Here is a 19,954-nt window from a genome sequence, read left to right on the forward strand (position 1 = left end):
TAACCTAGTTGATATAAAATGTCTATGCGGACGTACTAGGACAAACATAACAATGTGCAGTCTTACTATATTGGTAGGTGTTTTGTATATTTGTTGTATCTGGGAGAAGTGTTAAGATGGACATGCACATGCAAATAAATGAATGCTGGGAGTACATAGTTAACAGAACTTAACCGAAAATAAGTGAAAGCAGAATGCCTTAGAGGGTAATCATACCATTTGTTCAAGTTAGGAGGAAAGTATCGTGGCATGTGCTTGAAAGTTATTTTAGTGGTCAGATACTAAAGGACTTTATTTCTTGTTCTGAGCAAGTGAGATTATTGTATGTTTCTATCTGCTTGTGGCTGCCTCTATATACTACTTACTTTTTCAAAATTCTAAAATATTGTGGATCTTATCTGCAGGCTCTTATGTATCCACTTCTTGTGGCATGTAAGTCAATTAGCAATTTGCGCAGAGCTGCAGCTCAAGAGGTGGTTGATAAAGTTAGGCAGCATAGTGGCGTACTCGTTGATCAGGTGAAGTGGAACTTGTTTACTCTGATAGTTTGTTAATTTCTTCAAGTATCATTCTGACATTGGCTTGATTTTGAAGGCCCAACTTGTCTCAAAGGAGCTTATCAGGGTTGCAATACTTTGGCATGAAATGTGGCATGAGGCATTGGAAGAGGCCAGTCGTCTGTATTTTGGTGAACACAACATTGAGGGCATGCTGAAGGTGTTAGAGCCTCTGCATGAAATGCTTGAGGAAGGAGCAATGAGGAATAATACCACTATAAAGGAGAAGGCATTCATCCAGGTTAATGCTCCTAATCAAATATGTGCTTATGCTCTTTCTTGACAAAGATACTTTGACTGTCTAGTAGATTCTTCATGCCCTTCCATTTATTTTTCCCTGGGCTTGGGTGGTTATGTTTATGTTAGGATATGGGTTTGACTAAGCTTGAACTACTTCGGGCTAGATTTTGTGTATGGTGTTTCCTTACTATTACCTGAGTATCAATTATTCTTGGACTTCATTAACTAACTTGGAATACTTATTATTTAACGATGGATTGACTACAACAACAAAGAACCCAATATAATCTTGTACATGCTTCCCACCAGACTAATAGGTCTAAAGTCCCTTATACGCATTGCTCCACTTTCTTTGGCACAATGGTTATATAATTAGCATTGAGACTTTTCTCAAATTCCCCAGATTTTTGGAATTGCGCAATAGTCTCCATCAACTCATCTTTAACTGTCCTCTAACACTGTTGGGAGAAAGCAAACTGAAACCATTCAGTCCCAAAGCCTTGTCCCCCGCTTCCCTTAACTTGTCTTCATCTAAAGCCCTTTCTAGCCACTCAACCCCCCCCCCCCCCCCAAAGGCCAAGGGGAGTGGCTTAGTGGTCAATGATGTGGGTTGAGTACCATGAGGTCTCAAGTTCAATTCCCAACAGAGACAAAAACACTAGGTGATTTCTTCCCGTCTGTTCTTGCCTTGTTGGACAGAGTTACCTGTTGTTGGTGGAAGGTAGTATGTATCCCGTGGAATTAGTCGAGGTGCGCGAAATAGATGAAAGCCAAGTTGCTCGGACTCTTCACTTTTGGACCCGTGTCGACACGACGTGGGTGTTGGATCCATGTCCGATTTGGTCAACCAATTATGGGTACTTTGACCAAATCAATGGGGAAAGTCTGGAGAGTTTTAATGATTTCTATAATCAATACCAAAGCTAAGATGAAATTGAAGAAAATGGAATACCTTTTATATAGAAATTTCTATGTCACTTTTTCCTTAATCTCCTTCTAGGATTCTCGTCAAGTCTCCACAAAATATCTTATAATTTAGGTTTTATAATCTATTTTAAAAATTATTTTTAGGTGAATCTCCGCACCCGTATCCATACATGGATCTATATTCCCGAATCTTAAAAATTAGATCATGAAGGATCCAACCTCTAGATCCACACCAGTATTGGACATCCGCACCCGAGTCCGAGCAACTTAAGATGAAAGGCTTCTTTAGTAGATTGCCCTGACATGAATTCCGAACGGGTTCTCAGAAATAGACACAACCCACCTCACTCTCAACTCCACTCTCTCCCACGTATGCCCACACTTTCATAGTGTGGCTTAACAACTTGATCCGCCTATAGTTGCAATTTTGATTGAACTGATGGATAGAAACCATTACTTTTTCAGGCATACCGTATTGAGTTGTTGGAGGCCTATGAATGCTGTATGAAGTATCGGAGAACTGGAAAAGATGCTGAATTAACACAGGTACCCTTTTGACACTTGAATTCCACTTGACCATCTCTCTCGTTGTTTCCCTCTTCTACTTATTTAACTATGATTTTGGTATTTTGCATTTTCTATGTGATGAATGGCGGTGCCAAGTATCCAAAACTTTTTTCAAGATTCCTGTCGTCTTAGTAATTTGGATGATGTGCTGCACTTCATAATTTTATATAGGAAACTAATTGTGATCTTTATTGCTATGAGAGGTCCTTTCTGCTAGCTATAAATTGGCTCAGAGAGAGATGCTCTTACTTGTCTCTAAAATTTCTGATGCTTAAATTACAAACATACAAAGACATTTTGAAATGGCAATTTGTGGAACTAGAAGAAAGATGTAGAAGAGTAGACATCAGAAAGGAGCCACCTTCCGCGCCTCCACCACACACTCAGCAGGAGAAAAACCTTCTTCAGAACATGCCTGAGTGGATTTTTTTTTGTCTCATTTGGTGAATAATAGGATGTTGTCCTCAAATGGGCAGCAGAGGCATGGACAATATCAGACTGAATGTCTTGCAGTAAGGAGACTTCAAATTTTCCCTCTTATTTTCTAATGAAGAAAAAACCCTTTATTAAGAGGAGATGGATAGTGGAGAGGAGTTTTTGATGCTGGAATGTTGGTATGAGTCAATTTGGTGTATCAGTGGAAGGAAATGGAAGGACTACTGCCCGTCAATAACACCAGAGGTTGGCACACCTGTGGTGTTTTAAATTTCTTCAAGAAGTTGGAAGACACGCGAACATTCATGGATGTTCAATGTAACATGACTGATATGGATGGGGTCACAATTTGTGTGAAGAAAGGGCGAAGAATGGGAACTGGGGTATAGACTTTGGTTATCCTGAGTTCTAGGGGAGGGAGAGAGCTGAAAAGGGGGATGGAGGGAGGTGGAGTTTGGGAGGGGGGGGCGGGGGGCGGGGGCTTTTAAGTCATTGGCTTTTCTCAAAACAGAAAGGGCTTTTGTATCTACCACTCTTTCCCATTGCTTACATGACTCACAAACTTAATGCCATGATAATCACACAACTTCAAATATCTCCTTTATTATAAATTGGAATCAGGATAATCTTTCTTTTTCTCCACTCATCAAGCATCCTACCATTTTAGTATAGCATTAAATAGCTTGATAACCCATCCTAGACCAATCTTTCCAAGAAACTTTCATTCAGACCTCTATAGGAATACTCCATCTGGACAACAAACTTTTCTTATCTTCATATTTTTTGTGACATCCCTTACCTCTGCCAGTCGAATTCTACTTGTGACTTTCAGTTTTCTATTGTTTATTTTTTGATAAAAGTCTTACTGGAAACTACTTTTTTTTTTCTTTTTGACAAAAGTACTGTTAAGTCTACTGGAAACTACTATAGTTAACAGCCCAGTATTTGACAAGTCAAATCTTCATTTTGGTAGGCTTGGGATCTCTATTACCATGTATTCAGGCGGATAGATAAGCAGCTTCAAACACTCACAACCCTGGATTTACAGGTAAGCGGCATGTTATGTTTTGTTATTGGTTTCAGTGACTGCATCATATTCATTCTTAGAAGAGGAATAGGTATATACAATCCTGCTTAGAATAGGAATAGTATTAGCTTTTAAGTCAAAAATAAAAAGTCAAACTGAAATGACTTTTAAGTCGAAAAATAAAAAGTAGGGGGAGACCTACTTTTGATTTTTAACTTATTTAAAGTTATTTTTAACCTTGCCAAACACTTTCTGACTTATTTTAAGTCATTTTTTGATTTATTTGAAGTTATTTTTATATTTGCCAAACACTTCCAGTAGTGAAAAATTGATTTAAGAGTAGGTTTGACCAACTTTTAAGCCAAACTAAACACCCTCTTAGTTACCTCTTTGGTAAAGGATTGTATTGTAGTATCTATACATGGGGTCTCTATGTAATAATGTAGATACACAATTCAATAATATTATTTTCCTATATTTCTCACATGGTATCAGAGCCTCTACGATTTTGATAGAGAATCAAAGAGCTTCCGCCCGTCTGACCAATGATTATGTTAGGAAAAGTTGGGTCACTGTGTATCTATAAGGTGACTATTTTTTTATATCTAATTTGTGTAGCACCGTGCCATCATTCCAGTGACTATTTTCTTATATTTAATTTGTGTAGCACTGCGCCATCTTTTCGGTGATTATTTTTTCATATTTAATTTGTGTAGTACCGTGCAATCTTTCCGGTGACTACTTTTACATATTTAATTTGTTTAGCACCGTGCCATCATTCCAGTGACTACTTTCTTATATCTAATTTTTGTAGCATCATGCTATCTTTCAGGTGACTACTTTTTCATATCTGATTTGCGTAGCACCGTGTCATCTTTTCAGTGACTACTTTTTCATATTTAATTTGTGTAGTACCGTGTCATTTTTTTGGTGGTTATTTTTTTTTTCATATTTGATTTACGTAGCACCGTGTATCTCTTCGGACTACTTTTCATATTTATTTTGCGTAGTATTGTGGAGTTTTCCAAACTACTTTCTCATAACTGAGTTGCATAACATCTTATTCTTTTCGGTGACTCTTCAGATTTGATTTGCGTAGTTCCATTCATTTTTCCGGTGACTCCTCAAATCTGATTTGTGTAGGGTTGTGCCATCATTTCGATCCATCCTGTATAATTTCTATTTTCCAATTGGGTCATGCCATCATTCTGACCCTACCCATATAATTATCTTTCTCAATAAGGTTGTGCCATCATTTCGACCCTACCCATATAATTTTTTTCTCAATAAGGTTGTGCCATCATTTGTGACCATCTCATCTAAAAGCTTAAACTGTTAGAGAGATCACATTTTTATTATTAATTATATTTTCAACACGCCCCCTCACACGTGGGCCTGTTTCTTTTTCATGGGCCAAGCACGTGAAAAATATTTTTTAATTTTGGGTGGCGGTGAGATTCGATCCCAGGACCTCTGCAGTGTGTGACCATCTCATCTAAAAGCTTAAGTTGTTACAGAGAGCACACTTTTGTTATTTAATTATATTCTCAACACTCATATTGTGACCACTTTCCGCCATCAATTCTAACACTCCGATGCATGAGCAAGTTCTGACTAGTTTTTCTGTGACATTCTTGTTCCATATCTTAATATCGACTCATCTATTGATTCCAATACGATCCATATATTTTATACCACAAATTTTGAGCACTTTTCGGCAACGGCTGCACTGTGAATACCTGGTTTGTTGCTCAGAAGGAGTCTAGTAGCCTTTGTATGTCGATTGCACAGTTCACTCTATGGTCTAAAAGTCTTCTGGAGCTTGGTTTGGGAAGTTCAACATAGTAATTCAAGAGTTTGGCATGACTCATAGTGGGGCTGATCACTCTATGTTTAATCAACATTCTGCATCAAATCCAGTATTTCATGAGAAGACCAAATACATTGAGATTGATTGACATGATGACATCATGCATCAAATTCAGTATTTCATGACAAAACTAAGCACATTGAGAGTGACTGTCAATTTTGTGAACTAGAGTGATCAACTTGCAGATATCTCACCAAATCCCTCATCGGTCCTCATATTAATTACATTTGTAACAAGCTAGGTACATATGATTTGTATGCACCAGCTTAAGGGGGAGTGTTGGAATATGAATAGGTATATACAATTCTACTTAGAATGGAAATAAGAATAGGAGTAGTAATAGGAATAGGGAATAGTATTTAGTTTCCTACTTGGTAAAGGACTGTATTGTAGTGTGTATAAATAGGGCTCTATCTAATAATGTAGATACACAATTCAATACTATTCTTTTCCTATATTTCTCGCATTCATAAATAACGTTATTTTACTTTTTTATGCTAGTCTGTTTCCCCCGAGTTGCTAGAGTGTCGAGATTTAGAGCTAGCTGTTCCTGGAACTTATCGAGCAGGTATACTTATGTTGTTTGAACTTATCACTTGTACATGGTTAAGCGAGTACTTAATCCAGTTTTGTGCCTTGGTATTGATACGTTTTGTTCTATCAAATTTCAAACTTGTCATCTCAGATTCACCAGTGGTGACAATTGCATCATTTGCACCCCAACTTGTTGTAATTACATCCAAACAACGACCTCGTAAATTGACAATCCATGGGAGTGATGGAAAAGACTATGCTTTCTTGCTCAAAGGGCATGAAGATTTACGCCAAGATGAACGTGTCATGCAGGTTAGCAATTGCTGGTATATAATTATGCTTTGTAAATGCAAGTGGGTTCCAGGGATTAAAAATTTGGTGTGGCTTTATTTCATCTCTTCCTTCAACCTTGAACTAAAAGATACGCTGTGTTGTTGCTATGCACCAGTTGTTTGGTCTGGTTAATACTTTGCTGGAGAACTCGAGAAAGACTGCAGAGAAAGATTTATCAATTCAACGATATGATGTCATTCCATTGTCCCCTAATAGTGGACTGATAGAATGGGTTCCAAATTGTGACACCTTGCACCAACTTATTCGAGAGTATAGGGATGCTCGGAAGGTTTGTTCAACATAATACCTTTTTATACTTGAAAGAAACTAGTATTTCTATCTAATTGTTGTATATTCTTCCAATTTTACAGATCACCCTAAATCAAGAGCATAAATTGATGCTAAGTTTTGCACCGGATTATGATAATTTGCCACTTATTGCTAAGGTGGAGGTGTTTGAATATGCTTTGCAAAATACAGAAGGGAATGACTTATCAAGGGTGTGTATTATATGAGACTTTCTGCCTATTGGAATAACATCCCTAGTATATAAATATTAGCAAAATCTTTCTGCTCATTGTTTGTCTGAAGGTATTTATTTTGGGCCATATAGGTTCTTTGGTTAAAGAGTCGCACTTCTGAGGTCTGGCTGGACAGAAGAACAAATTATACAAGAAGTTTGGCTGTCATGAGCATGGTATGTGTTCCTTGCATTCTTTCAGAACCTCTCGTGAAGCTTATTCTCTGTTCAGGTTTGGACGAGAACAATGTTCTCTGATTTGTTTATTTGTTCTGTTCTCTAATGCATCTTGTGGGGTGGGTGTGCTATATGAACACTAACCTTTTTTTATTCTTTATGGAAAGATAGGAAAAGTAAGTCTGTTGAGTTGTTGTTTACAGCCTTTTCATAATACTATCAAATTAACTAACATTGCACAATCTTTCTTCTTCTCATTTGAGAGAAGGAATGTCTTTGGAGGCATCTAGTCATATGCCAGAAACTACCTTTATATATATATATATATATATATATGTATATATATATGAGAAACCCACCTAATGTTATGAAATTCCGCTTGCAAGTATTTGGATTTGATGGAAACTATTCACGACAAGGAGTACCCAGAGTAATCACACAAGTTTTGCTTTCATATAAGCTGCATTTATATGGTGCAACTCTCTTTGATGATATGATCTTCCTGTGCATAATCAGAATTTTTACAGCCTTTTGAATTAGGCATGTCAGAAGCTTAGTAACCTGAAATTTTTTGCAGCTAGGGCGTGACTAATATGTGTTGTATCTCTGTATCTTAAAAGGCTTAATTCAGAGGAGCAATAGTTGGTTTTCTGACCAACGTTTGGCACAAAAAGTTGCTTCTGTACTTAGTCAGGGTCATTAATTTTTTGACCTAGTTTGACCCGAAGAGATACTGTTTTTAGCATAAAGAGCTTTCGGCCTATTTGATGTGATGTCATTCAGTAGGACAAAACTTAAAATGTCATCTGACTTCTTTATTATGTTAGTAATGGTGACAGAGAAATTTAAATAGGTGGCGTTAAGTTAGTTCAATATAGGAACACATTGCATCAGAGTTCATATTATTGGCATGTGAAGCCTTAAGAATAGTATTAATGATGGAATGGCTCTGAAACATCTTTCCAGCGTCTTAAAATGGAACTAATGTCTTACAAATCGGGAAGAGAGAGTAGTAAAACTCAGAAAAAGGAGATACTTTCTTTTTAGCTGCTTCTCTTGCGTACATCTGTTGATTTTGGGTTGACTTTCTCCAGGTTGGATACCTACTTGGTTTGGGTGATCGACATCCTAGTAACCTCATGCTTCACCGATATAGGTACCATTGTACTCTGTGATTGCATTTTCTTGCTGATGACAAAAGTTTTGATATATTTATATTTGTCATGCAGTGGGAAGATTCTGCATATTGATTTTGGCGATTGTTTTGAAGCTTCAATGAATCGGGAGAAGTTTCCAGAGAAGGTAAATTATTACGTTAAAAAAATGGTTTACCAGAAATTGTATGTTCTTCCTTCAAGGAAACTAATAGCTATTGTAACAAACTTTTATGTGTAGGTTCCGTTTCGCCTCACTAGAATGCTTGTAAAAGCAATGGAGGTTAGTGGTATAGAGGGAAATTTCCGGTCAACATGTGAGAATGTGATGCAAGTTCTCCGACTGCATAAAGATAGTGTTATGGCTATGATGGAGGTAAATTTTGGCATCACCGTCTTACCATTTAAAATTCATTTCTCTAGCTACAGTATGGGGTCATAATGGTGTGAATATTGATCGGTCTGTATTGAACTCTTCTGTTGTGTACACTAATGGACTGCTTTCAAATCCAAATGATCTTGAATCTCGACTATGCTATCTTCTGAAGAGCACAAATGGGTGATAGAAGGGTATTCTATCTAATATGAGTAGATTTGGATCCAACTGAAGTTGGAATGACTTATATGATTGAAAAATTAGAACTATTGGTCCTTAAATTGCCATGTTGAACAATTGAAAACCTTAAGGCTAGTAAATAACTGTCACAGCAAGTTGAACTCACAGTGAAAAGAGGAATGCCTTTCATCAGTTTGAGATGCTTGGTTTCATTCCTTGAATAAATGTTTGCTCTGAATGAGGAGTTTGTCATTTGTCTTGTAATGATGTAAATGTTTTAGTTACAGAATCAATTTATCAGCTTATTTCATTCTTCTTTGTCTTTTTTTTTCTTTTCAGGCCTTTGTTCATGACCCACTTATAAATTGGCGTCTTTTCAATTTCAATGAAGTTCCGCAAATGTCCACACTTTCCAGTGCACATGTGCCTCCTGTTGTGAATAGTGAGGAGTCCTCTTCAGATAGAGAGCTTCTTCAGCCACAAAGGGGTGCAAGGGAGAGAGAACTGCTTCAGGTTTCAATCAATTATGCTTGCAAAGTATTCTGGGGATGCATGCTTCATGCTTACAGTTTTATTTCTTTTTCTAGGCGGTCAATCAATTAGGTGATGCCAATGAAGTTCTAAATGAACGTGCTGTGGCTGTCATGGCTCGAATGAGTAATAAACTCACTGGACGTGATTTTGCTGCTACCTCTGCATCTTCAAGCTCTCTACAGCATCCACTGGATCACAGTACGTTGATTTCTGGAGAGACGCGTGAAGCTGATCATGGTTTATCAGTGAAACTACAAGTCCAAAAACTTATTCAGCAAGCAATGTCTCATGAAAATCTTTGCCAAAATTATGTTGGGTAAGTTCAAGATTCCCATTGCTCCTTGGTTTCGCTTTTGTTTGTTCATTTGCTACTGACTTGCACATTTGGTGTTTGAATGTTTAAAATTTTGGAAAAGGGCCAAAGCTACCCTTAAACTATTCGAAATAGCTTAAATATACCCTTAAACTATATTTCGGCTAAAAAATGTCCTTCATGTAAAAAAATGTGTTGGCCCTGAATCTGGTAAAGGGGTGCTTTTGATGAATTAGAATTTTAATTGCAGTGTAAAAATAGTGTGTTTTGTTCTTTGGACTAATTCATGGTTTCCTTGTTCTTTATTTCAGGTGGTGTCCATTTTGGTAGGTTAAGGGTGATAATTATCTGTATATTTGTACAGTGTTTGATCCTTTGTAGAAGTTATTGGAAGAAGTCCAGCATGTACAGAACTTAGGTTTATGTAAAGACCTAAGTTTGTGGTAGCCAGTTGTTGTATTAAGCAAGGTAGCCTATCGGCAGCATGTAATCTAGCTCCAAGTGGAAGTTCAATAAAACTGGTTCTAGTCTGAGAATGGTGAATATTTATTCTGTACAGCTATTTACATAGTGAAATGAACCCTTGTGAAGAGGATAAAGTTGGTTGCCTGCATCTAAAGCTTTATGTATTCTTGATCCTAGTTGCTGATGAATGAAGGAGTTTCTCTCCAGTCCCATAGTCTGATGGATCGATGAATTTCATGTCTATTCATCTGACTGGACAAATCCACAAAGATGTAATTGGGTTGTGTCTCATTTTCTTCAGTCTACTATGTGAGGAGCAAGATTTTGTTCTGCAGCAAGGCTGCTGGGATGATCCCGGTTTCCTTTGCGCTCCACTTAAATACCGTGTTTTTTTCTATGGCAGGGTTTAAGCGCATCTAATTCACTTGTGATCTTTATCACTAGGCCAGAGTCTGGATCCTGGTTATATTAGGTACATTTAAAAATGAGTTAAGGTGGCGGACTTAAGCTAAACCTTGTTTTAGGGTCACATCATTGGTTGGATTTTATGTTAATAACATATTCGCGCATGCACACACATATATATTCTTTAGGAGTTGGTAAAGTGTGTACGTCAAGAATTTTAATAATGTATATATGCTCGGTGCTGGCAAATAAAATATGAATTTGTGTTTAGAATATTTCACAATTATTGACTAATATTAATTTATCATTATTGTAGTTACGATAATATTGTTTAACATGTTTTGTTAATCATCCAACCTCATAAGAGTATTTTTTTTTTAAAAATGTTCCGGTAAGGCCATTTACAATACCCTAACATCAATAAAAAGAAAAGAGTGGAAAAAGTTAACACCCCATTATAGGTTGTGCCAAAATCTAACTTAAATTAAATGACTGAATTTAGTTATTTCAAACTTCATTCATATTAAACTTTACAGGTCTAAAGTTGCTACGAAAGTGAGTAGACTTATAAATTTTAATGCACTATATGATTTAAATGGTAACCCCAAAATCGAGTATATGTACGCCCCTATATAACACGATCCCATTTAACCCAAAAAAAAAAACAAGATCCTTTTTTTCTTGTTTTCTCTGTCTTGAAAAATAACACGTTCATTAAATGGCCCTAAAGTTTGTCTGGCTGAGATTGGCCAATAGAAATAGACCGTTAAGTTAGGCCAACTATTACCTATTTGTAGCGCCTTTTTCATCTGTTTCAAACAACTTTATAGACATCTGAACTGTCCCTACTTGTACTTCAACTTTATACAGGACAGACAGACAGACATTGGACCCCTCTACTACTAGGGTTTTACTGTTTTTTCCTAACTAAACCCCTTCTTTCACAGAAGCATATACTCATCTTTTTTATTATTCTCCTCCTTGTACATTGAAAACTCCACACATAGTTAAAAAAAAATTATGTTACAAAATCTTGGCGGAGTTTTCTATTCTATAGTTAATAGCTTATGAATTTGTCAACAAGTTTTAATCTTTTTTAAAAAAACTTTCTTTTTGTGGGATTAACTTTGATAAAAATTTCTGGGGTTTTGGTTTTCTTTGTAAAGATGGCAGTAGTGGGAGATTTAGCTTTGATGGGGACTAAGATTAAGTTAATTGGTAAATTGGAGAAAAGGGTATTTGGTGTTCCACTTTCTACAAGTCCAAGATTTAGTTTTTCTCAGACTAGAAATTTGGATGTCAGCAAATCAAGAACTGCAGTCAGAGCAGTGCTGCAGGTTGAGAAAATTCAAAGTTCAGGTGAATTAAAAGAAGGGTCTTTAGGCTTTGATGTTGTGTCAGAAAGGGAGCTTAAAGAAAATGGATTTTTGGGGTTAAGGAAGACAAAGCTTGTGTGTACAATTGGACCAGCTTGTTCTTCTATAGATGAGTTGGAGAAATTGGCTATTGCAGGTATGAATGTGGCTAGGCTTAATATGTGTCATAACTCAAGGGAGTGGCATCAAGATGTTATTAGGAAGATTAAGAAGTTGAATCAAGAAAAGGGTTATTGTGTATCAGTTATGATTGATACAGAGGGGAATCAAATACAAGTTGATCTTGGCTCTTCATCTTCTGTCAAAGCAGAGGTAATCAACCAAATACTTTAGAGCCCTTTTTGTGATTTTTCTTGTATTATGTTGTTGGGTTAATTTCACATATGGTGTTTTAATTTTATCCTATGTAACAGTAAAGTAAAAAAAAGGCTATTTTTTGTCACATTAATGTGGTTGAACTTTACCCATAGTAACTAGTAAGGTCTTGCTCAAAAGACTAAAAGGGTAGTCCGATGCACTAAGTTCGTACTATGTGGGGGATCTGGGGAAGGGGTGGAACACAAAGGCCTGTTGTACTCAGCCTTACATTGCATTTCCTCTCAAGAGGATCGAACCCGTGACCTCTCCTGGTCACATGGCAGCAAGACTGGAAGGTCAAATTTCCAGCACTGTGTAATGGCTATTTCCTTTCCTTTTTTGCTTCATTTAAATGCTTTTAGTTGTATTTTGTTTGATAAAATATGGAGTAGTCACAGATTTTTTAGTGGTCAATTTTTTGTTCTTCAGTCGAAATTTGATCTTGAGGAATTCTGTTACTATATTTTAACTAAAAATATTTATCTGTGACTTTATTGTTATAGTAGGTAAAACAAAAGTAGTTTTGTGACTTTATTTTTATATTGTGTACGTGAAATTAACCCGATGTTGTTAAAAGTTGAAGTTTATAGTCTAACTTGAATTCTGTTCATGTGAGATTCATTAGGAGGATTCAATCTGGTACTTTACTACTGAGAAGTTTGAAGGTTCTCGTCCATTTACAATTCAAGCAAATTATGAAGGTTTTTCTGAAGGTAATCTCATTGATTAAAAAATATAAAATTGTTTCCTGTTTTGGCTGTGAAAGGTTAGATTGAGGTTGAATCTCTTTCTCCTATTTAGGTGTCAATTCTGGTGATGAAATTGTCATTGACGGAGGAATGGCAACTTTTGAAGTTATAGAGAAAGTTGGTAATGGCTTGCGCTGCAAGTGCACAGACCCCGGTCTACTTCTGCCTAGAGCTAAGTTGAGTTTTTGGAGAGATGGAAAGCTTTTAGGAAGAGATTATGATCTCCCGACTTTATCAACAAAGGTCAGTAAATTTGTTGCTCGATTTTTACTCATCGAAAAGAAAAAAATATGCTTGAGTTTTACTCATCGAAAAGAAAAATATATGCTCGAGTTAAGCTTAAACAGGGATGTTCATCTTCAACATGCTCTGACTAAGTGTTTGAAATGACAGAAATGATCCAATAATTGATAGTTCTAAATGGCAAATTTTCACAATTTTTACATTTGTTGAACTATTGAGGTTTATATCTATTGTATAAAGGTTGTAAAGAAACTGAATCTCGAACCTTTTATCCTTTTCTTTTTGTTGATAAAATGAATCTCTTACCTTTCTGATGCACTTGTTATGATCTACCCCAGTGAGAACATAAAGTTGTAACTTTCCTATTGAGAATTATATCTGCAATATGAATTTCTAATCTTGCTGATGCGCACTTCATGATCCACAGGATTGGTCAGACATTGTGTTTGGAATATCAGAAAATATTGATTTCATTGCAGTTTCATTTGTAAAAGACGCGGGGGCAATCACGCATCTGAGGGACTACCTCACAACTACATCGTCCAAGTAAGTAAAGTTTGTGAGCAAAGATTATTTTTTAACTTCAACAATTATATCCATTTCAGTCCTTACCTAAAATGCATAATTATGGTCCACTAATAGCTGCATTCCTTATCATTGATTAGCATTGCTCCGTCTCTTTACTCTAATTTTTCACATAGGTTCAAAGTGTATTTTGCATAAATCCTTCTGAATTTGATTGCAGGGCAATAAAAGTGTTGGCAAAGATAGAGAGCCTAGAGTCTCTCCGAAGGTTGGAAGAGATTGTTGAGGCTTCTGATGGAATTATGATAGCAAGGGGAGATCTAGGAGTTGAGATTCCACTTGAACAGATTCCATCTGTTCAGAAAGATATTACTTATGTTTGCAGGCAGCTCAACAAGCCCGTTATTGTGGCCTCTCAACTTCTAGAGTCAATGGTGGAATACCCCACTCCAACACGAGCAGAGGTACTAATCTTTCTTTCCTCGTGATTTTTTTTTTTTTTGCATTTTCTGTCTTTTGACAAAATTTTACTAGACCATATCTTTTGGGTGGATTCTAGTTTGACAAGTACTAGCTAATCTGGCCTTCAATAATCACAAGCCATTTTATGTGATAGGTTGCAGATGTTTCTGAAGCGGTACGACAGTATGCTGATGCATTGATGTTATCTGGTGAGTCAGCCATTGGATCATATGGAATGAAGGCTCTTTCTGTCTTGCGTACAACTAGCACCCGAATGGAACAATCATGTCGCGAAGAGAACAGGCAAACTTTGTTGCATCAGCGCAAACTTGGAGCATCTTTGCCAGATCAAATTGCTGAGCAAATCTGCAATTGTGCAGTGGAAATGGGTACTTCCCTCGACTGTATACATGCATGTTCTTAAAACTGTTAGATAGAGCATACCTTTTGTATGTACTTAATATATATTATGTCTCAACGACCTATTTGTCTTTGATCTTAACCAATTTCCTTTTACATACTCCAGCTGACAACCTAGGGGTGGATGCTATATTTGTGTACACAAGGCATGGGAAGATGGCATCTCTTCTCTCACGCAATCGTCCAAATCCTCCAGTATTTGCCTTCACGAACAACAGCAGCACACAGATGGCTCTCAATTTGCAGTGGGGAGTTACTCCCCTTCTCACTGACCTTTCAGACGACATGGAAGGAAACGTTAAGAAAACAGTGGAACTTATAAAAGCAAAGGGGATGATAAAGAAGGATGATGCTATTTTGGTGGTATCAGATATCATTCCAATTTCTACTGCCCAAACAATTTTCCAGTCCATTCAGGTTATGACCATAACATAGGATATCTTTTCAAGTAGAATATTGCATTATGATTTCTTGTATGTTTGGAAAAGAGACTTCTTTTACTATTTTGAGGACACCTACTTTTGTTGTATGCCATATTCTGTTCAGTTTTTGGTTTTTAGTTCAAAGATTTTTCTTTAAAACATTCAAAAAAAAAAAAAAAGTGTTTGGTCAAGTTAGTTAAGGGACTTGAGAAATTGAATTTGAATAGGCAATTGTGGAAGAGTCCAAAATCCAAGTGAAGGCAACTTGTGAGGTCACATGTACTCTGGCCATTTGTTTGCTTTATATATATACTTCACATGTCAATTTGTACAAAAAGAATATGGATTCTTCCTTCCTTCTCCATTAATTGATTTTGTTTTTTTTTTATCACAATCATAGAATAACAAGCGTAAGGGATAAATCCTTGTTCCTTTTTAACCATTTAGTACTTGAAATTTATCGATTAATTTTGATTTGGGCCAGTTAAACAGGATAAAATATTTCATGTTTCTACGTTTTTAAGCCTCCACAAATTAAGAGTAAATGAATCACAACTATATCACCACTCTTATATGGAATGTGATGTACTATCGGCGGTTATTTACTTTTTGGTGAGAATTTTTTCATTTTTGACAAGTATGTCAACAACAAACCATTGTAATTCCACAAAAAGGTATTAAAAAAATAGATATATATAAATTTTATCTTTATCGAATAGAAAAATTATTTTCAATAGAATTCAACTCGAAACGAAAAACTTTTGGTTATGCATAATAAGTCCAACCATGCAATTATATTTTAATCGTGCAAGAATCAATCAAATTGCTATCGTTGATTATTGACGGCTCTTATTAGTCTTCTGAACGAACTCAAAAGCCACCTTAGAATATTCTTCTCTAACAATAAATTTGTAAATTCATTCTTTTAGGAAAATAAATATATATATTATGATAGTGATTACAATAATCAATTTTAATTAGTACGTTTTTCTCAGTTTGCAGCTAATAAGCAATTTGAAGGGAAATGTTGGATTTTGATTCATTTGAATTTTCCTATATTATACTCTCTCTTTTCATTTTTACTTGTCCGCTATATTAACATATTAAAAAAAAAAATTAAACTTTATAATCTCAATTAAGGAAAAAAAAAAACATTCTTTCTGAATCAACTAAAAAGGAAAAAATGAATATGAGAAAAGAGGCCGAATATTATTTTTGTAGGGAAAAAGGTGGTTGGTTGGTTAGGTGCTAGCGTAAGTAAGTATGTTGGATGGCGACACACATGATCGATGCTCGGCTGAATATTTATGGCTACAAATTTGCCAAATCATTGGCAAAAAATTGTAAGGTAAACCGGTGGAGTGAGAAACAGGAGATTTCAAGAAACATGCCGCCGTTTAACTAAATGAAACTTCTTGAATTTTAGCAAATTTGATCATCCAAAAATGGCATCTTTCCAGTTATTGAAGTCTCCATTCTCATTTTCTCAATCTAATTCTAGTCGTTTTTCCACTATAGTACAAAGAAGGACTTTGGGTGTGAGATATCAAAGGAAAAATCCAATCTTGAAGACATTTGTTGATACAAAGTTTAGGGTTAGATGTAGAATTCAAGACAACGAAAATCAGAGTAATGGTAATCCTTTATTCACTTGGATTTTGTTTCAAAAAGTTGGTTTCTTTTAGTGGTGTTTGATTTCATCTCTACTATGATTTTGCTGTTCAAGTTCCAATTTTTTTGGTTGATGGTGTGTTTGATAGAAAAGATATGTTATGTTACCCCGTTTCATCACTCCGGAGTCAAGATTTTCACATGTGAGTGAGAATAGAAAAAAGTAAACATACAAAGAAGTGAAGGGGTTCAATATACATAAAAATATTTTTAACCATGTATAATCAATGTAATTTTACATCGAACTAGCTCTGCCAGCTAGCATGCTAGAGGGAAAACCTATTAAGTTCTCTAAGTGATAGTTAAGCACCAATTTTTGAGAATGAAAAAGGTTGAATTATTGGTAGCAAGTTCTGATTAGTTAAAATGAATAACTTGATTGAGGAAGGAGAGGTGACCCTCGACAAGGTTCAATTGATTGAACGTACAGACTGTGACAATAAAAAAAAAGGATAAGTATTTGAAGTATTTCAGGTAAAGAAGGAAAGTGTTAAACGGAGAATTTATACTGGACTGGCTATCTGGTGGGCTATCCTTCATTAGTAAATTCCATAGTGATTCAGAAATTTAGCTTCTGCTGCCAAGTACATAGATACCTTAAGCTCGAATATTCTTAAAGAATGATATCTTTGAAGTTCCAGTAGCTCTGGCTTCTCATTATAGAATACTTCTGAATGTAACTGGTGGCGGTTGAATGACTGGATTGACTTGCGTCATGGCCATAGGCCAATCGCTCGAACTATCTGGAAGCTTCCAATTTCACTCCGTCTTAGAGCTCTTGTAGCTTTTATTTGAATATACTCTTTTTCTTTATGAAAGACCTCAAATCCAATGTTGGTTCTCACAGGTGAAGAACCACCAGAGTCATTGTTTATGAAAGAGTTGAGAAGACGTGGCATGAATCCAACTTCATTGCTAGAGGAGACAAACACAAATATCAAAGAAGATGAGGAGACAAAATCTATGGAAGAAGATGGAGGCTTCTATCGTAGAAATGCACTGTCAACAGATTCTGGAAGAAATTTGACTAATCAAAGGGAACAGTCTATGGCACTGAATAGTGAAGGCCTAGAGGTGGGCAGGTTTCCTCCTTATACATTATTTGGATTTTGGTTCTAAATGTTCATGTACAAGAATAAAGTTGTGCAATTGGTTCTTGACCTGATACGTTATGAGTCTCTCCGTCCACCTTAAATTTAACTTCCCATTTTGACTTGGCACAGTTTTTAAAAGAAATAACTAATAATATTAGCTGTTACCATTTCTTGACTTTGTGTTTTGAAGAATAAAATAGAGAAAATAGTCTATCGAGAAGTATCACTTGTTCTTTAATGGAGTAAGAGTGGACTGAGAAGTATGACTTACGAAAGGTCAAGTAGGACTTTTCAATTTTAGGACACGAGTTCAGTTGTGTAAATAACTGTTCAAACAGAAATCTTATGAAAGATGTGCAAAGAGTCATTGGCTATATTATTTTGCATATTTTTTGGCTTCACATAATTTATATAGACACTATATGGGTTTGTAACTAATGACCATACGTCTTTATGTGCTATATTTGCAGGGTTTGATTCCGCGGGCAAAACTTTTGCTTACTCTTGGTGGAACATTCTTTTTGGCATTTTGGCCATTGATCCTTGTAACTATTGCAGCTTTCTTGGCTTTATACCTGGTAATTGATTCCTGTGATCCTTGGTTTGCATCCTTATGATGTCTTTGTTATAAAGGGCCAATTGCAATTAGTTAATTTGTTTATTTTACCTTTTTGCTAAAGCAAGTTTGTTGAGCTTCTTATCTTTGTTCTGGAATGACTTTTCCATAAACCCAACAAAGGAAAAAGAACCTTTTCTTTTAGCACATCCATGCATAGTTCACACGATATTGAGCTTCCAAGATTGTTGGAGGAAAGGAGTGTATCCCTCTTTTACGAACTTGCAGCTTAAATCTTATGTTGAATTAAAAGTTGAAATTAGGAAATTACTGGTGTTACCTGCTTATTGCTGTAAGCATCATGTTACGAGGGATAGCCTAGTGATAAAGACCCTTTGACCTTGATTTTTGTGGACAGAAAAGAATAGGAGATATTTTGGTGTATTAACTCCCAATCACTCTATAAAGGCTAGGTGCTTAATGTATCTGTTTAGCTGGCACAATATGTCCCCTGTAGATTCTCATGACAATTTTTTGAACTTTGTTAGCTCCCTGGTCCTAGAAAACCCTCTCATGTATTAGAATTAACTCAGTTTTCTCTTTGGTGTGGTGAAAGAGACCACAACTGCATTTGAGTTATTTTGATTGTTCTTAGTATAAACAATTAAAGATGATCAGTTACAGAAAAATATCCAGCAAAATGTGGTAAAACCAATTGTAACAAATTGTTATCATTGAATGCAATGTCAAACTGAATAAGAGTCTCTGTTTATTGAATTTGGATGACAAATGATCATAATATGGACCTCCAGGAAAGTAGAGAAAAAGCTAAGATGAGTAAAATTTTTCCAATAAAACATGTGACGAGTTAAATATACCTCAGGTGTTATTTGTTTTGGTGGAAGTTATTAGCCCAGTAATTCACGTGTTTCATATGTTTTTTTGGATGTACTATATTTGTCGCTACTTTATTCATGTTCTTAATTCACCATTGACTGTTTTCTTCTCTCTCGGCAGTATTTTGGACCTTCATTTGTCCATTATGCAACCAACAGATCGACAGATCCACCACCATACGTTGACCCTTATGTACTACTCGAAGAAGAGAGGATATCACAGACAGCTCCACGTCTAAATTGAGTTGCTGCTTATTTCATGAAGTTATACTGTTCAAATGTCTTAAAGGTTTCCATTGCTTATCCTGAGTATATTTTCCTTATTATTTTCTGGTTTGACATTGCCATGATAGCTAGAACATACTCATGTTGACTGAGAAATCTTATTTCTATGACTGTAAAATTTGTAAAAATGTGCAAGAGATAAGATTTCCCATTCTGTAACCTATACTGTATATTCTTTATATTGATCCTAATCCCTTTGATGGGAAGTCCCCAGAAATTCTTTAGAAGGCAAGCACGTTATGATGTGAGAGTCTCAATTGGTATTTTTCTCCCCCCCTCCCAGA

General features: G+C 35.9%; 3 protein-coding genes across 4 annotated transcripts in view; all 3 read left to right on the top strand.

Moving 5' to 3' along the window:
- The window catches only part of LOC125816501 (serine/threonine-protein kinase TOR), a 34,999-nt gene extending 24,642 nt beyond the window's left edge, over positions 1 to 10,357 (top strand). For both annotated transcript variants that reach the window (XM_049496112.1, XM_049496113.1), the window contains exons 43-57: positions 405 to 518; positions 595 to 798; positions 2,190 to 2,270; positions 3,700 to 3,774; positions 6,125 to 6,191; positions 6,309 to 6,469; positions 6,606 to 6,779; positions 6,862 to 6,990; positions 7,104 to 7,187; positions 8,282 to 8,343; positions 8,417 to 8,489; positions 8,583 to 8,717; positions 9,237 to 9,410; positions 9,485 to 9,747; positions 10,056 to 10,357. In XM_049496112.1, the coding sequence (XP_049352069.1) occupies positions 405 to 518; positions 595 to 798; positions 2,190 to 2,270; positions 3,700 to 3,774; positions 6,125 to 6,191; positions 6,309 to 6,469; positions 6,606 to 6,779; positions 6,862 to 6,990; positions 7,104 to 7,187; positions 8,282 to 8,343; positions 8,417 to 8,489; positions 8,583 to 8,717; positions 9,237 to 9,410; positions 9,485 to 9,747; positions 10,056 to 10,074 (1,815 nt within the window). In that variant the 3' untranslated portion in view covers positions 10,075 to 10,357. The remainder of the gene's footprint in view (positions 1 to 404; positions 519 to 594; positions 799 to 2,189; positions 2,271 to 3,699; positions 3,775 to 6,124; positions 6,192 to 6,308; positions 6,470 to 6,605; positions 6,780 to 6,861; positions 6,991 to 7,103; positions 7,188 to 8,281; positions 8,344 to 8,416; positions 8,490 to 8,582; positions 8,718 to 9,236; positions 9,411 to 9,484; positions 9,748 to 10,055) is intronic.
- A 1,241-nt stretch (positions 10,358 to 11,598) lies between these two features.
- LOC125816503 (pyruvate kinase isozyme A, chloroplastic-like) lies at positions 11,599 to 15,305 on the top strand. The gene is made up of 7 exons (XM_049496115.1): positions 11,599 to 12,302; positions 12,973 to 13,060; positions 13,149 to 13,339; positions 13,767 to 13,885; positions 14,085 to 14,328; positions 14,481 to 14,715; positions 14,853 to 15,305. Exons 1-7 carry the CDS (start codon positions 11,781 to 11,783, stop codon positions 15,179 to 15,181), a joined length of 1,728 nt encoding a protein of 575 aa, XP_049352072.1. The 5' UTR covers positions 11,599 to 11,780; the 3' UTR covers positions 15,182 to 15,305.
- Positions 15,306 to 16,503: 1,198 nt separating this feature from the next.
- On the top strand, positions 16,504 to 19,911 carry LOC125816507 (uncharacterized). The gene is made up of 4 exons (XM_049496118.1): positions 16,504 to 16,803; positions 17,687 to 17,913; positions 18,404 to 18,511; positions 19,507 to 19,911. Exons 1-4 carry the CDS (start codon positions 16,614 to 16,616, stop codon positions 19,627 to 19,629), a joined length of 648 nt encoding a protein of 215 aa, XP_049352075.1. The 5' UTR covers positions 16,504 to 16,613; the 3' UTR covers positions 19,630 to 19,911.
- Positions 19,912 to 19,954: the final 43 nt, after the last annotated feature.

This window comes from Solanum verrucosum, unplaced genomic scaffold (genome assembly GCF_900185275.1).
Source record: "Solanum verrucosum unplaced genomic scaffold, falcon-dt-bn FXZP01000261.1, whole genome shotgun sequence".
In the NCBI taxonomy this organism is placed as follows: Eukaryota; Viridiplantae; Streptophyta; class Magnoliopsida; order Solanales; family Solanaceae; genus Solanum; species Solanum verrucosum.

Excerpts from the sequence above, each read along its gene's own strand:
- LOC125816503 (XM_049496115.1), top strand. The coding sequence starts at position 11,781 with ATGGCAGTAGTGGGAGATTTAGCTTTGATGGGGACTAAGATTAAGTTA. Across the intron at positions 13,340-13,766 it reads TCCCGACTTTATCAACAAAG|GATTGGTCAGACATTGTGTT; the intron begins GTCAGTAAATTT and ends CATGATCCACAG. Across the intron at positions 14,716-14,852 it reads CAATTGTGCAGTGGAAATGG|CTGACAACCTAGGGGTGGAT; the intron begins GTACTTCCCTCG and ends TACATACTCCAG.
- LOC125816507 (XM_049496118.1), top strand. The coding sequence starts at position 16,614 with ATGGCATCTTTCCAGTTATTGAAGTCTCCATTCTCATTTTCTCAATCT. Across the intron at positions 16,804-17,686 it reads CAACGAAAATCAGAGTAATG|GTGAAGAACCACCAGAGTCA; the intron begins GTAATCCTTTAT and ends TGGTTCTCACAG. Across the intron at positions 18,512-19,506 it reads CTTTCTTGGCTTTATACCTG|TATTTTGGACCTTCATTTGT; the intron begins GTAATTGATTCC and ends CTCTCTCGGCAG.